The sequence below is a fragment of the Epinephelus moara genome, chromosome 8, assembly GCF_006386435.1.
Source record: "Epinephelus moara isolate mb chromosome 8, YSFRI_EMoa_1.0, whole genome shotgun sequence".
Lineage (NCBI taxonomy): Eukaryota > Metazoa > Chordata > Actinopteri > Perciformes > Serranidae > Epinephelus > Epinephelus moara.
The window spans coordinates 42,325,226-42,341,313 of NC_065513.1; the positions used below are offsets into that span (position 1 = coordinate 42,325,226).

Below are 16,088 nucleotides of genomic sequence, written 5' to 3' on the forward strand. Positions count from 1 at the left end.
CTGTCGTGCCAGTTTATCTGATGAAACGGTCACATACATCTGTCACTTACATGCTAGGTGCTCATTTCCCAACTCCCACTAGAGCTGGCTCACACTGAATATAGTGAAATAGGAAACCCACACATTTCTAACACCTCTTAAAGAAATTTGGGATTTTTTTTAAGGGACTGTTCTTTACTTATCAGACGGGCGGTGTGGCCAAATATTATATCCAAATATTTTCCGTTGCACCTCCCTGAGTGACTGTCGGAAAATGCATGACCCTACCTTCACCATATTAGTTACTAGATTTTTATTAACTCACCCTTTGATGTTTTAAAGTTATAAGATGAAATCCTGTAGTTGAAAAAATAGTTATTTTTTCACTCTTCGTCGTCACGCTGATTAGTTCATACAAATGGCCAAATTTGAAATGAGATGTAGAATAAAATGATTTCGATGAAATATCAGTATTTTAAGCTTGGATTTAATAATGTCTTCTTTAATAATAAATTGTGTAATTTTGTCATTTTTAAAAAAATCTATGGGCAATAAATAAAGAATAAAAACATTTAAATTTGTATGTCCCTCCCCTAAGCCAAATTAAAAACACAAGACCCTCCCCAGTGCTTAAAAAAATATTTAGCATGCCTCCCTTTTTTTTTTTTTTACCACCCCTTCCTCCTTGTAAAAAACAAACAGTACCTAAAGTTTATCAAGGTGTTAGAAACTTGAGGTCACAAACTGACATGTTTTGGTGCAAGGTGGTGTGATCACAAATGTATCTGTGAAAGAGCACACAGTAAGCCTATTACACTAAAGACTACTGACTTGTTCACGCTTAATGAAATCAAATATACAGTCAGGTCCATAATTATTTGGACAATGATACAGTTGTCGTCATTTTGGCTCTGTACACCACCANACAGAGCCAAAATGACGACAACTGTATCATTGTCCAAATAATTATGGACCTGACTGTATCTTAAGTGGTTGGTTTGCTATCACTAAAAAGCTGGATTTCCACTACTGTTGTGTGTCATGACCGAAAAAAAAGAAATGAAATAAAATAGAATTATAGAAAATAAAATTAATAAAATAAAATAACAATACAATACAATTAAATTAAATTAAATTAAACAAAATAAGTTGAAATAAACACTAAAAAATAATACTAAAAAAGTAAATTCAATTGCACTGTGGCCTCTTCATAAACCATTTCTGCATTAACAGCACCCTCTACTGTATAAATGATATTTTCTATGATATTCTATTTGGTGTACTTTATTTATAAATTACAGTTACACGAAAATAAATGTCTAATTGGGTGTCTGAAAGTTCATCTGCAGCATTATTTACTCATAAAACTGTTTTGTTTGATATTACAACAACATTTCTATTCTTAAATGTTTTCCAAAATTATCTGGTATAATTAAATACATTTTGATTTGAATATATTTCTAATAAAATAATGCATTTAACGTTTCAGCGATAAATAAAATAAAAATAATTAAATAAACCACTTTGGATTTTCCCAGATGTTGTTATCACCTCTGTGCTTGCTGGACTATGATCCTCCAACGTGTCCCACAGACGACGCCCCATGCCAGATGCACTCTGGGAATGTAGTCCGTTCTGTCACTTGGTTACGTGTCACCGGACGCCTTCCTGGAAGTAGAAAAACTACAAACTGCACGGTGGTGTTTCGTAGAAGGTCCATTCGGTTTTTCTGTCTGCCAGCAGGCAGCCAAAATGTTGGCCATCCTGTCTGTGCTGCTTTTATACCTGTGTAGTCCGGTTTGTGGCGTCTTTCAGAAACTCTACTGCAGCATATCAGACAGCTGTGACTGCGACTTTAAGCCGAATATCAGAGGTAAGACCACAGATGTGCTGTCGAGGCTAGCTAACGTTATCTATCTGGCGCTGCTTCTTGTTAGCCTGCTAGCTAGGCTCACAAGTCTTAAAAGGTAGTTTGTTTAGTAAAGTTAGACATATGTGATATATTTTGTTCGTGTGCAGACAGTGTTAACTGTCTGGCACTTTAGTCTTGAGTGTTCACGAAGAAATAGTTAGTACTGTTACTATAATCAGTGCTTTGCTAACGTCAGTTAGCCGTGATGCTAACTAGCAAAACACCGGAAGTCTTCTCAGATATTGACGGTAAACATTGGAGATAACATAACGTTAGCTGATTTGTAACTGACCGTAGTTTTGCAAGTTGCAGGCTCCACACTGTGGGGCAACTTTTTAATTATTCACTTTAAAATGTGACAAAAAAACAATAAATGAATAATAATTAATATATTAAATCAAGTTCATTTTATTTAGTTAATGTGATTTAATTATCTAAAAATTGTTTAATCGACATTATTAAGTTGATTTTAAGAAGAATATTTTCAAGTTAATTTTACAACTTTCTCCATGGTAATAGACAGAGACAGACCAGAGGCCATCGCTACTGTATTTATGAAGCTTCTGATTCTGATACATTGACACTTTAGACCAAAAAAGGCAATCTCACACACACACACACACACACACACACACACACACACACACACACGTAATATTTTTTCAAATTATTAAACATAAATATTAACTTTTTGAGCTGAAAGCAGGTTCAGAAAATACAAAACAACAGTGATACTAATTACACACAAGCATATTCATAAACCTGCACCAACATATACACTTCAACACATGTATACCTGTAAGCATGCGAACATAAACACATGGCTGCAGATACATATGCATATAAATGCATGACATATAAGGTGACTCCAGCCATCGAGTACTGCATCCTCAGATCATAAAATGGGGTACAAATCAAAGCAGCAAAGTCCAAGATATTTTTAGCTTAGAGAGGGTCTTTCTGGATTATTTAATTGAGTTAGAAACTACCATATGAATACCAGAGCCACTTTGAAGAAAGTATTAATAGAGTTCTTAATAAGGGAGGGAGGGAAAGAGTCTATACAGTATAACATTGCAATATTTTGTTTGGGAATATTGAAAAGATTCATAAACCTAATGCATTTAACTATACGAACAGTAAATCAAAGAGAATGATGTAACTTATTAAATCTTGTTTGTGGATTTTATGTGAAGTGTTTAACATTTGATATGTGATTTTCTTCCTTTTTTGTACATAGTGTGATGTTTGAATGTATAATGTGCAGAATCTTTTGTTAAATTGTATGATTTCTGTGTCAGAGCCCAGAAAGACAGTTGATGCTAGAGCATTAGCACAAAAACTAAAACCAAATCCATCTAATACTTTGTTTCTACTGCAGGAGCCTTAAGGATATTTTTAAGGAACCAGAGTCTAGATTAAGTTCAGCCACAGGGCCTGGCTCCAAAAGTCCACGTGCTGGGGACAGTACAGTTTTGTTTATTCCTTGTTGCTTCTTAGTTCCTGGACCATGTTGGTGTAAAAGGGGCTCACGTTAGGAGATATAGTAAGCTGTCAGATACAGTGGGTGGTCATTAACATCTCAGGTGTCTTTACTTCCTGACAACCAGACCTGGAGTGGGACCTCTACAAGAATGTTTACGGACAACATCTGGCTCAGGAAATCGTGTCGGAGGAGGTGGCAAAGTTTCTTCAGAATAAAAGCCCCGAGCGGCCACTGGTGCTGTCCTTCCACGGCTCCTCGGGGACAGGAAAGACCCTCGTCAGCTCCATGCTGGGAAATCATCTGTATGGCTCGGCGATGAGCAGCCCGTACGTCCACCAGTTTGTTCCCACGCTGCACTTCCCCTTACCTGAGCGGGTCAAGGAGTACAGGGTAAGTGAGGGATCACTGTGTAGGGTGATCTGGATTATGGCAGTAGTCATGACTAAATCTATTAAGAGACAAAGAACAGATCAAATGTGTTTGGGGATAAAATTTGTTGAAGAAAACAATGGTGGGCAGAATGGAAATTTGCTGACTACTTGCAGCTTTTTTAGCTGCTGTCAGGACTGAATGTCCCTCCTCTGGTTTGCAGGAGGAGTTGAAGAGCTGGGTGCAGGGGAACCTGACGGAGTGCGCTCGCTCCGTCTTCTTTTTTGACGAGATGGAGAAGATGCCTCCGGGTCTCATAGATGTCTTGGAGCCCTTCCTGGGTCCCTCCCACGTTGTGTTTCGCACCAACTACCGCAAGGCCATCTACGTCTTCATTGGGTACACACACACATGCACACACTCCCACCTCATTACTGGAACATTAAATATGATTCAGGAAGTCCAGTTTGAGTAACAGATTTGCGAGTTTGAAGGTTTATCTGAGGCCAAAACATGGCACAGTTTCAGTGTTCAGTTGGTATGAAAAAACTAACTTACGACTTCCAACAGGGCATAGCTTATTTTTGGAGTTTGTGATTTGGTACACTTCCTTTTCACACCTGATGTGAACCGTACTGGAGACCACCTTATCAAGTGAACATTGGCACAGATCGATGTGTCGTGCCCAGGTTCATTTGAAAAGGCACGATACACAGTGTTTCCATTAATCAAACTTAGGGGTCAAGTGTGCTCTGATCTGAGACAGGGGCCCTGACATAAAAAGCCTCCTGACTGTGTTTTGTATGTTTCCCCCGCAGCACCACCGGAGAGGAGGCGATTAACAAAATGGCTCTGGAGAGCCGGCAGGAAGGACGGGACAGAGAGGAGATCAAGTTGGCCGACCTGCAGGAAGCCATCGCTCGGACGGTTTACAACAGCACAACAAGTGAGTGTCTTTTGTCTTTTAAATGCTCAGCAGATTACTCAGCGCCTCAGCAGGTGTTCTCCTGCCAGTGAGGAGAAAATATTGATCACTTATTTGTATGTTCAGTACTACAAATATTTGTGGTTTCATTTGTGTTTATGTTGCAGCGAGCGGTACGTCTTGTTCTGTGGTGCACAGTGTGCACTAAGCTCTGTCCTCTTTTTCAGATTTTTGAGAAAGCTATTTAAGTAGTGTGTGTAATTATGTACACTCACAAAGTAGATACATAAACAGTGATCCCCAGATGGTCATTTGAGGCCCCGAATAAAACGTGTTAATAAATTAGTAGTGTTAAACTCATGTTTGATGTTATACGGTTCTCATTATGGTTACATTCATGTAGCCTGTGTTGACAATGTATCTGAAAATTTAAAAGAAATTAAAATTTAGAATCTGAAAACTTAACCACAGACTGTATTTGTGTCTTTATATACAGTCTAGGGCTGTCCCGAATACCATTTTTTAACATTCAGACCTTCGGCAGAATTTATAACGAATTTTATAACGAAAAAACAGCTACAAGTTGGAGGGAATAGTGATAAAGTGGTAAAACTTGGCATTGATCCACGGCCTCAGACGGATGCGCTCAAACGTGCCGTGCGCACAAGCTCCGTTGGTAGGATATACTATATTTTCACATTTTTAACAATGCAATTTAAAAGTTTTGATTTTTATTGATAACCTTTATTTACCAACAACAAAAAGACTACATTTAGCACCAAAAAAATATGTTAAAAGTAAATAAAAAAAAACGGATATCGAATACCAGATTTTCATAACGAATACCTACCCATAGAAATGAATATTTGAATATCCGAATATTTGGGTACAGCCCTAATACCGTCTGTACAAAACATTGTACAAATGTCTCATCTTGAGCACCAAAATCATCTTTACCAGTATCCAATGAATGTGATATATTACTGTCAGATGTGATAATCCCATCGAGATAGAATTTCTATGGATAATCTATGCAAAATATGAGATGCTGTCTCTTCACTGTATGAATTTAACGTTTCAACATTTTTCAAAATCTGTTTATACTCTGTCTTTCTCACAAGAGTTTTTGTTTTCCTTTCACTCATTGAGACTATGAAAGAAATAGGATATTGCCTTGACGTACAATATAATCGCTAAAAAGTATATATATATATTTTTTTTTAACTTGGCGCGTCCCCTGGACAGTAAAACATCATCGGGTCATCCTCGACATGAGTTGGTACAGTATCGATCAGTATCACATTATCACAGTGTAGCATTACCAGAGGAAAAAAACACAGTGTGTCATGGTTGACATGAGTGAATGCAGCATCTGCTGTCACCACAGATGTGACGATGTACGTAATCGTGAATTCTCGTGCATTTTCTGAACCTAATAATGTAATGCTATTGCCCAGCATCGATCCCTGAGGGACTCCCTGCTGCCCCACCAATTGTAACAAAGCAGCGGCACACCAAGCTTTTAGGGCATTGGGGACGGCGACGGCTGGGTTGGTGGGCAGGTGTCAGATTTGTGCGGATCACTGGACCAAAAGCTCAGAGGTTTCTGTGGCACGAGAAATACTTTCAAAAGAAGTAAAAGTAAAGTGACGCCAGAGAAGATAATAGTGCATCCCCGGGACACACCAATAGAGTTTACTGCGTCCTTCCAGATTTTTATACGTCAGGGCTGCAGGACGCGTACCTGACAACATCACTGCATTAGATAACAACAAATATGGACTATTTAGTGAGTTCTGTATCAGGACTGTTCAGAGAGATCTGCTCCTTTTATAGACCCAGAAATGAATCTTAATTCTGAAAAAATGTTGCTTTGTCTTACTAAGTGACATTATTTGAATATATCTGGGTGTTGGACCAAATAAACAAATAGAAGCCATCACCTTGGACTCGAGGAACTAGTGCTTCAGTATTTTGTGACTTCTGTAACATTTTCTGACTAAATATTTGATTTTGAGTCCAAGCACTGAACTGGAACTGGTGTGAAATGTTTCAGAGTTGTATTCACTGATTAGAACAGCATAATATTTTGAGACGATTCAAAGCCTCCTCAGTGCGCTGCAGCGGAGCACCATAATGAGCTTAATGTTGGACACACAGAGATAAAACAGCTCCTCGTCTTTGTTCAGTTGATCAAACAAACTCATTTGCTCAGTTATTGTTCCGTCGCTGTCAGATGAAGGAAACTGAAGTGAGCTTCTCTCTGCAGGCGGCTTCTTCCACTCCAGCATCATCCAGCAGAAGCTCATCACCCGCTTCGTTCCCTTCCTGCCGCTGAGCCGACGCCACGTGGAGCGCTGTGTCCACTCGCAGCTCTGCCAGCGGGGCAGCTGCGGCCGCAGTGACGTGGTGGAGGCAGTAGGGGGCGACATGACCTACACTCCCGTCCAGGGTCATTACTTCTCCACTACTGGCTGTAAGGCCATCCCCGCCAAAATCAACCTCTTCCTGTGAGGGGGGGAAGTGATTGTTGAGTTTTAAGGACTGAAAGGGAAACTCCCTCTGAGGTGAGTCAGTGACGAGAAACAGATCTGAATCAGTTTCTCTCACACGGAGGTCAGAGCAGTATCAAGGACGACTCCTGCACATGGAATCAAGGGGAAATGAACCCATGAATTCAAAGCAGCTTTGTGCCGTCAATGCTGAGGTTCCCTGAAGGCATCGTCAGTGCACGTCCGGCTGTGAGCACAGGAGAGTTTATTCCCTGAGCGTTTTTCAGTGTTTAAACCAGGAGTCACGCCATGCTCTACCTCAAACCCAACTCTGCCTTCAGTGTTTGAACTCTGAAGTTGGTACAGTGTGCTTTCACATTTCAGCTGCAGTCGGTGTGCCGTCGGCTCTCATCAGTTAATTTCTTTTAAAGTCTATTTATTCATTATTTATTCATCTTTCTCTCACCACCACCCTCCTTTCACTTTCATACAGTCACACTGTTCTCTACAGGACGCTCCCCAGTTCACCCACAGGTGTCCACAGCAGATCCTGCCTGGAGCAGCTGGAGCTTCGGTGCCGTGCTCGCCTGTTAGCCGACTATCAGCAGCACACAGCAGCTCTTTACTCAGTGGTACAGAGTTTCTGTTTTGTTGGAGAGTTTACTGAAAAAGAAAATAATAGATTTTAATTCACCTGCCTGAATGTTTGAAATGTTCAGTGTGTAGGGTGTAAGGGTATGTATTGGCAGAAATGGAATTTAAAAAGGTATGTATAATCACCTGAAAATAAGGACTGTTGTGTTTTCGTTAGCTTAGATTGAGTTGTTTTTATCTACATAGGAAGCGGGTCCTTGTCTGAGGAGATCACCATGTTGCACCTACATGTTTCTACAGTAGCCTTTAACAGACAAAGCAAACAGTGGTCCGAGAGAGGAACATTCAGTTTTACACATCAGCCACCATAGTTAGCAGCCTCAGATTTTTTTAAAAATGTGAAACTGTTTACTCAGTGTTTATACTGGTTTGAAGTGCTGGGTTTGTTTGTTTTGGAGAGCGGGAGACCTCTGTGAATAATTCCATCCACCTGAACATGCAGATCAGACAGAAAGTGAGCACACATTAGCAGGTGCTGGGCTAGCGGCCTGTCTCTCACATGCTGAGCTGCATATGTGAAACACCGATTTGTAACGTAAAGCTGCTTTATCCAGTGTTTCTACTGGTTTTAATCACCTGGTCTGTCTATTTTGGAGAGGAAGAGACCTCAGTGGATAATTTAGCTCCAGGTAAAAACCTCCTGAACACCGAAGGAATTTTAACCAGGAGACGTTTCAGCTGGTTGCAATCTGCTATCCTCTGCATAATGCCTCTAACTCCTCCTACATGTTACACATTGTTCCTTTTATTCGTGGGGGGGAAATCTTTGTCAACACAAGGTTTCTCCTCCATGCGGCTTTTTAAAAAAGAGCTGAAATTTAGCTCTTCTCAAAATTGTATGTCCAAACTGTTCATTTTTTAGAAGCTAAGAAAATTTGTAGTCTCGCTGGATTACAGTAAGTTTTAGGCTTGTTTCACTTAGCGATACGTTGAGTGATTGAGATTAAAAATTTCAAGATTTATATCAGAGCTCTTAGCAAGATGCTTTGTCTCATTCGATCATTGGTGCTGAACCAGATCTATTTAACAGTATATAACGATTGTAAAATCTGCCAACGCAAGTCCTTAAAGCTTCAGTGTGTAGGATTTAGGGGGACATATTGGCATCTGGATCTTCAGCTGTCAGAGAAAAAAACATGAGCGCACATTAGCAGACAGGCTGATGAGCCAAACAGCAGTGGAGAAACAGATTTCAACATCAAACTGCTTTATTCAGTGTTTTCTGCTGGTTTAAATCACCAGGTCTGTTTGTTTTGGAGAGGAAGAGACCTCTGTGGATAATTCAGCACCTGGTGAAAACCTGAACAATGAACACTGAAGGAATTCCAACCAGGAGAAGTTTCAGCTTGCTGCTAGACGCCACTAAATCCCACACACTGCTCCTTTAAATAAACGTATGACTTTACTCAGCAGCTTTTAGTTTTCCTTTAAATAATCGTCACAGCATCCAACATGTTTTGTACCAAACTACATACAGTAGAAAATGTACAATGTCCTCAAGTATTGTTCCTCTGGAGGGCTGTATTGGGACTCAAGCCAAACTGAGTTGCTGTCTGAAGAGTGCCACGTCTTTTTTGTTTTAAATTGAGGAGGAAATCTGAAGCAGAAGACGGATTTTACTTGAAAACAGTTTTACTTTCTTGCTGCTGTCCATCAGGGTCGATGTCATGGTTTTACAGCACATCATCAGTTGTGCCAGCAAGGGGCAGTAAAGACCTCATTTTGCCGAGAGTGGAGGAGGTGAAGCAGAGTTCACCTGCAGCTCAGTGCTCTAATTCAATCGAAGTCGGGAAAAAAAAAAAATTACATTAGTTTGTTTCTTTATTGTAAACTGTTGTAAAGATGATGCCTGTGTGTTTAAACACACTCAAAGTGCACTTTACTGCTGTGGAGGATAAAATGGATCTGATGTGTTGATGTAGACAGTTTGTGATTAGAAGTCAGTCTGCATCTGCCAAAATGATGACTCAAGTCCTGAAATATTGCCATGAATTTAAGTTGTTTACAAATAATTATTGATTAAAAAGCATTGATGATTTGTTGTATTAAATGATGGCTGTATTAAAACCTGCAGCAGCAAGTCAGAAGATGAAAATGCAATAAAAATAAAAATCAAGCTTAATCAGAAGAGGTTTTCTCATTGGAGCAAAGACACAGACACAGACTGAATATTGACACATGATAAAGGTGTGTAAATTACAGCCCATGTTTACTGATGTTTTTAAAGCATAAAATTGCAGTAACATTCTTAAATAAAACCATCAGTTTAACATTAATTTGGTTTCAGTTGTATGTTTGATTCAGTTGCAGATGCACAGCTGTTGAACCTGTGCTGTGCAAAGAAGACCGTCTGTAAACTCCCAGACTTCATACAAACATCAGTTGTGTTTAGCTTGGTGTCATCGCCATCATAGGCCAGGTAGTGAGAGTAACCAGACTCTTTACACTGCGAGTAAATGACATAATCTCCCTTTTTAAACCACAGCAGTCACTGTGGAAGCAGACTTTATTTTAAGGGTTGTTCGTGGACGATCACCTGACCACTAAGTTTCCAGTTTCAGCCTCACCTGGATGTTGGTGACTGAAGCCAAGTAAGACTACTGGTTCTAAAATATTATGAAAATAAAATTAACATGCACAAAGAAACTTATTTTCTTTATACACTGAAGAGAAATGCTCATTAAATGCACGACAACTTTCTCTGCACTTCACTTGATTGAAAAATATTTTAAAACCTTTTTGAAAATAATTTTTATCACCATTTCTATTTACACTCACCTGCCACTTTATTAGGTACACCTTGCTACTACCAGGTTGGACCCCCTTTTTAATTCTTGGTGTCACAGATTCAACAAGGTGCTGGAAACATTCCTCAGAGATGTTGGTCCANTGAATGTGGCAGCAGAAATCCAGACTCATCAGACCAGGCAACGTTTTTCTAACCTTAAGTTTCTGGAATACTCAGACCAGCCCGTCTGGCACCAACGACCATGCCACGTTCAAAGTCACTCAAATCACCTTTCTTCATCATTCTGATGCTCAGTTTGAACTTCAGCAGCTCGTCTTCACCATGTCTACATGCTGAAGTTGCTGCCGCGTGATTGGGTATTAGCTATTTGCAATCACATTTTTATGTGAAAATAGATGCATCTGTTTCAAACATAAATGTCACTTCCATGTGTCCTTTATGTTCTTTATGGTGGCGTAGATACAGCTAACATATTACACTAGAGGGCGGAGTCAAAGGTTTTACCCAATGAGGCGACGGTGGAGGAGGTTGTAATAATGTACCTTTTAATGAAGGCAGTGCTGTAGACAGTGGTGGTCTGTAAGGCCATTAAATACACTGCGACCTGGAAAGAGAATTATTTTCACTTTATTTCAGATTTGTTCCGTCATTATTTAAATTTCTTTGTCATCTCCTACGGCCTTATCTCGTTTGAACTCTACTACACTGCCTCCACGATCTCTGGTGGTACTGCTCCATTTCGTCTGTAGCCACAGGCTCTCAGAAAACATGCACAAAATAAACTCAGAGTACGGACAGTACGGCTTGACTCAAGCTCAGATAGGCCAGTTCACATCGCTGCAACTTTTCTCTGCAACATTTTAAAATGGTTTTGTCTCGACGCGAATCACTTGTCTGAACTGGGCTTTACATGTCATCACAGCTCTTTTGCTTCTGCGATGCGGGCATGGTCTCTAAAATCTTACACAGTGGCATTATGATGTAAAAATGCAAAGGGGGTGTAAAGAAGGGCCTTCATAGCAGCCCTATAGTGTGATCTCTGTGTGAAAAGGGCTTCTGTCTGAAGCACTTTGTTTTAGCGCCGTCTCTTAATGCACCCTTCACGGAAAACCCCAGCCTGCTCTGATCAGTCAGTTGTTCTGGGTCTTCTGCAACGCTAAGTCTCTGCACATACCTTGCAGCCGAGGAATGGCTGTAACAGAGACTAGCGTCACTTTCTAGCCTAAAAAAATCACAAGTTAAACTGCTAAACTAAAATCGGAAACATTAGAAACCAACTAAGGAAAAGCATAATAGGTCCCCTTTAACCTCTGAACTTTCTCTGACCTTAAAGTCCAGGTAAAGCAAAAGTACACTTGTGTAATGAGTTCGTCACACCACAGAAAAACGTGTTATCAACCACCCAGCCAAATATGAATGATTAACAAAAATGTCATGTATATGTTGAGTATCAAATTCAAGGAAAAACTGATATAGAAGGAGGTGTGACAGGAAGTAATGAAGAAAATACAGCACAGACAGTCTGTGACAAGTTCAAGGTAAAATAAAATAAAGTTGAATAAAAAGCCTTCCATATTTTGCCAAATTGTATGTTTCCCTTTGGCCTGGAAGCAAATGCTCTGAGGCCTGGAGCCTGTCCACACACCGTGATTTGGGAACCTGTACTCTGTAGCACCACTCGTGGCCAAAACCCCAGAAAATTTCAAAGCTTTTCCGTCAGCCTGACATTTGGTATTTTATCAGGACTTAAAAGTGACACTGATGCCTGAAAACTGGTGATACATGTTGTTTTCCTTCTACGGTCACTGTGCTTGTCGACTCTGAACAGGAAGCAGAGATGATGTGATCCCTCTGACGGACGGAGACGTTGCGTCTCTATCTCCTTCACCAGGAAATTAATAGTTTCTCCATCGGAAATGAACAGGTGTCCGAGGTCTTTAGTATTCTCTGTGTATATATATATATATATATATATATGTATGTGTGTGTGTGTGTGTGTGTGTGTGTGTTTGTGTTTGTGTGAGTGGGGGACATTTCAGGTGGTCCACACAGACAAAAGATGATCTTTAAGTTTGGGACTTTGATTCTTTTCCTATGAGTTGTTTTCTGGTTTGTTCCATAGTGATGGATGCAGTAACCCAGGCGCTAGGCTAAGTTATGCAATGTAAAATTTCATAGGTTTATGCTAATAAAGCTAGCATGCTGTATTTATGGGGAAAACTGAAAAAACACGAACTACAAACATTTTTATTTTGTCTGTAAACCTTGTGAGTCACAATAGAACTGATTTTTAAGATTGTGACTATTAATCCATGTTTTAGATGTGTTTCGAATCACAAGCCCTTTTTAGACAGGAATTGTGCAAATTTGCAGGAAAGCCCAATCAGTCTTTTTTCAGCATTGGCAGTATAAAAACAANCGCAATTCCTTGTCTCCCCAGTTGCTCATCTTTACAGTGTCTGTCAGGTTTGTGTTTCCCTCTTGCTACTAGCTGCTCGCTAATTCCTGCTATCAGCTGTTTCCTGTTTATCCACCGCCAGTGGCTCGCAGGTGCGGCGTCATCAACAGCTCCTCCCACAAGTCATCAACAGCCCGTCCCGTTGCGGAAGGCCGCCTCGGTCTAAACTTAAAAGAGTTCCACCAATTTGACTACCCTCTGAGGCGGAAAATTGGGCGCCTTGGATCAACTCGCCAATGCAGCTCTGTGTGTCTAAACGCTCGCAGCTGGCCGGCAAATTGGCCCAACATTCACCGAAAATCTGGCAGTGTAAAAGGGGCTATAGAAACTTAACACCGCAGCATAGAAACCCCATCGCAGACTAGCAGTTTGAAGGTGTGATTGCAAAGCGACACAGACAAACCATCGCAATGGTGAAGGCCACTTGTGTTTGCTCTGCGTAGAGCAGACGCACTACTATAAATCCCCCTTAAGCCGCTGACTGTAAATGTATCATCCCAGGTTCAAGAACTTCCAGGGCTCCACCACAACACACCGGTTTGGTCCCCTGACGCAGTTTTATACGTAGTAGTTATTTGTTAACCTAGGCTCAGGAGCAGGGCCACACCTCAACCACACCTGCCAAGCCAACTTGTACCTGATCAAACCATCCTACTCTGTTTGTCTCAGATGTCATGACCCACTCTCCCTTTCCCTTCACCCATCATCCTCCCTACCTCATGCCTCCCAACATTCCTTCATCCTCTCTTCCCTTCTCCTCTCATCTCTTCTTATTCAATCTGGTGCATACCTCTCCCATGTCTCATTCTAGGCACAGTCTGGGGCCTGTAAGCAGCTCAGATGGAAAAACGCCTGAGTCAGAACCCCCACACTGAGTCTCCCTCTGCCCGATCTCCAGTACGTCCTCCCAGATCAACCTAACAGACGACATCCCTCTTCCACCTTCATAAAAAGTAAATTAAAGTAAATAAAAGTTTTGTTTCAGCTTACAAAACTAAACAGGAGGTCTGCGTCATGCCGCGACATTTAGTTACATTCATCAGCCTATGGCGTAGGTACTGCGTCTAGTCAATGCAGAAGTATAAATGCTTCTTATTAAACTTTGTTGCATCACATTAACAAGTCCCTGGATCTGCCAAATTTCATCAACTACTCAGTTTTCAGCCAACTCAGTTTCTTTGTCGACGTCCAAATGTTGGCTCGTTACCTGCTGGAGCTGACCGCCACATCAACATTTTGGAAACATCTCCTCGTCCTCTGACGGCACCCTGTCGCCTCCTATATATGCCACATCTCTCCTCGATCCTGCCGTGATGACTTCATTAACCCCCCAGTCCCCCCTCCAACCCGCCACCACCACACAGGCGGTGTGAGGAAGAGGAGGGGTTCGAAGGTCAGCTTAGAGGCCTCTTCACCCCAGCTGCTGTATCGCCATCTCCATCCTTCTGGACAATAAGACACACACATGCATAATAATGCCGGGATGACCACCACACACACACATAGTATATAAACACACCGCTCGTGACCTCTGAGTGTGTTTTCACACGCTCCCTGCAGAACAGCTGGACCTGCCCCTCTTTTCTGCGACTGGAGGCAGCGAGCGAGGATAGAAGGAGACAGAAGGAAAGTTGGGGCAAAATAGTCCCCGTTGCTTTCTTCTTTCCTTTCACGTTTCCTTTTCCCTTCCTCTTCTTCTCCTCCCTCTTTACTTCCACCCCTCCTCTCCCTCTCTTCTCCTCCTCCTCTCTGTCTCCCCCTCTTTTGCTCCTCCATCACAAATCGGGTGTAAAAAGCCACTTTCACCTCCTACTTTACCTCCTCACCCCTTCCCAGCCCTCCCTTCTTCCTCCCCTCCATCGAGGGGGGGGGGCAACAATGGGACGCTGCTCCTTCCTCCCCCCCTCCCTACCCACCTCCACATCTGTGAGTGCCCCTCTGTCTCCTCATTCTTCTCCCTAACCGCTCCATTATTGGGCCTCTTTGACTTGTAAATGTGGCCAGCGATACTTCTGATGGGTCTTTTATGCACGCGGCCGGGGTCAGGAGAAAGGTAGGGGCAGGAGAGGAGGGGGGGTGGATACAATGAGGGGGTGGGTCAGGCTTGAGGGTGGCGAGGGGAGGGGGGAGGGTTGGGTTAGGGAGTCTTGTGCTGTTTTTTTTTTTGCAGGCCAGAGTGTGAGGGGACAATTGTGACAAAGAGTTAAATCCTTTTTTGTGTGTGCAGTCATTTGGGACGGTTGGGACGGGCCCAGCTCTCGCCTCGCATTCCTGCAGCCGGCCGTCCCCCGGCAAGATGGAGAGGACGAGACGGGACAGAGGTGGAGGGACGACCAGAGTGAAAGCTCAACAGGCAGAAGCTGTGCAGGAGGACGTGTGCAGAGGCCCTGAGCAGAGCAGAACAACACTGAGGCCTTGTTGCAACAGGTGCTTCAACAACATGTTGATGTTCTTTGTAATAATTTGAATGTTCTGCATTCACAGCCCTGTCTGCTAAATAAAACTAAACATCTGCAGCAATGTTTGCAGCACTGTGAAGCTTTATAAGCACAGTATGGCACTGAGCTAAATGCTAACGTCATCATGCTAACACATGCTCACAATGACTAAGCTAATGTTGTGATGTTTAGCAGGTATAAAAAGTCAAGGATGCTTCCTTGGTAGGACGGGTCCTTCCAAGTCCGGTCCTACAAGAGGCCCCGCCTTCAATTTTGACAAATCGTGTGCAAAGAATTGTGGGTACTTCTTGCCCACTGAGATTAAACACATGCATCCTTGAAAATTTTCTGAAGGAAGGACTCAGTCCTTGGTAGAGTTTAAAGGATCCTTGACATTGGATCAGTCCTTTAAGGGGATTCGATGACGTAGCCTCTTGGAATTCAGCCGTTTAAGGATCCTGTTTACCGTGTTCACCGTCGTAGTTTAGCCCTTTAGCATGCTAACATTTGTTCTGCAGGTACTTGGTGATAAACCAAAACACTGGACACACTGAAATGTTGTGATGTAGTTTAATAAAATGTATTGGACTGCATTCATGCGGCGCTTTTCCAGTTTTAGCAACTAC

General features: G+C 41.8%; 1 protein-coding gene across 2 annotated transcripts; it reads left to right on the plus strand.

Moving 5' to 3' along the window:
• Positions 1–1,667: 1,667 nt before the first annotated feature.
• On the plus strand, positions 1,668–15,846 carry tor2a (torsin family 2, member A). Of its 2 annotated transcripts, none has more exons than XM_050050231.1 (5): positions 1,668–1,852; positions 3,502–3,767; positions 3,970–4,145; positions 4,565–4,692; positions 15,252–15,846. In XM_050050231.1, exons 1-5 carry the CDS (start codon positions 1,732–1,734, stop codon positions 15,413–15,415), a joined length of 855 nt encoding a protein of 284 aa, XP_049906188.1. In that variant the 5' UTR covers positions 1,668–1,731; the 3' UTR covers positions 15,416–15,846. The 2 variants fall into 2 exon arrangements, with proteins under 2 accessions (XP_049906188.1, XP_049906187.1); XM_050050230.1 differs by lacking the exon at positions 15,252–15,846 and adding an exon at positions 6,941–9,929.
• Positions 15,847–16,088: the final 242 nt, after the last annotated feature.

What these genes read in the sequence shown, in the direction of transcription:
- tor2a (XM_050050230.1), top strand. Translation starts at nt 1,732, where the DNA reads ATGTTGGCCATCCTGTCTGTGCTGCTTTTATACCTGTGTAGTCCGGTT. An exon ending in GCCATCTACGTCTTCATTGG is followed by an intron (nt 4,146 to 4,564) that starts GTACACACACAC and finishes TTTCCCCCGCAG; the next exon opens with CACCACCGGAGAGGAGGCGA. An exon ending in GGTTTACAACAGCACAACAA is followed by an intron (nt 4,693 to 6,940) that starts GTGAGTGTCTTT and finishes TTCTCTCTGCAG; the next exon opens with GCGGCTTCTTCCACTCCAGC.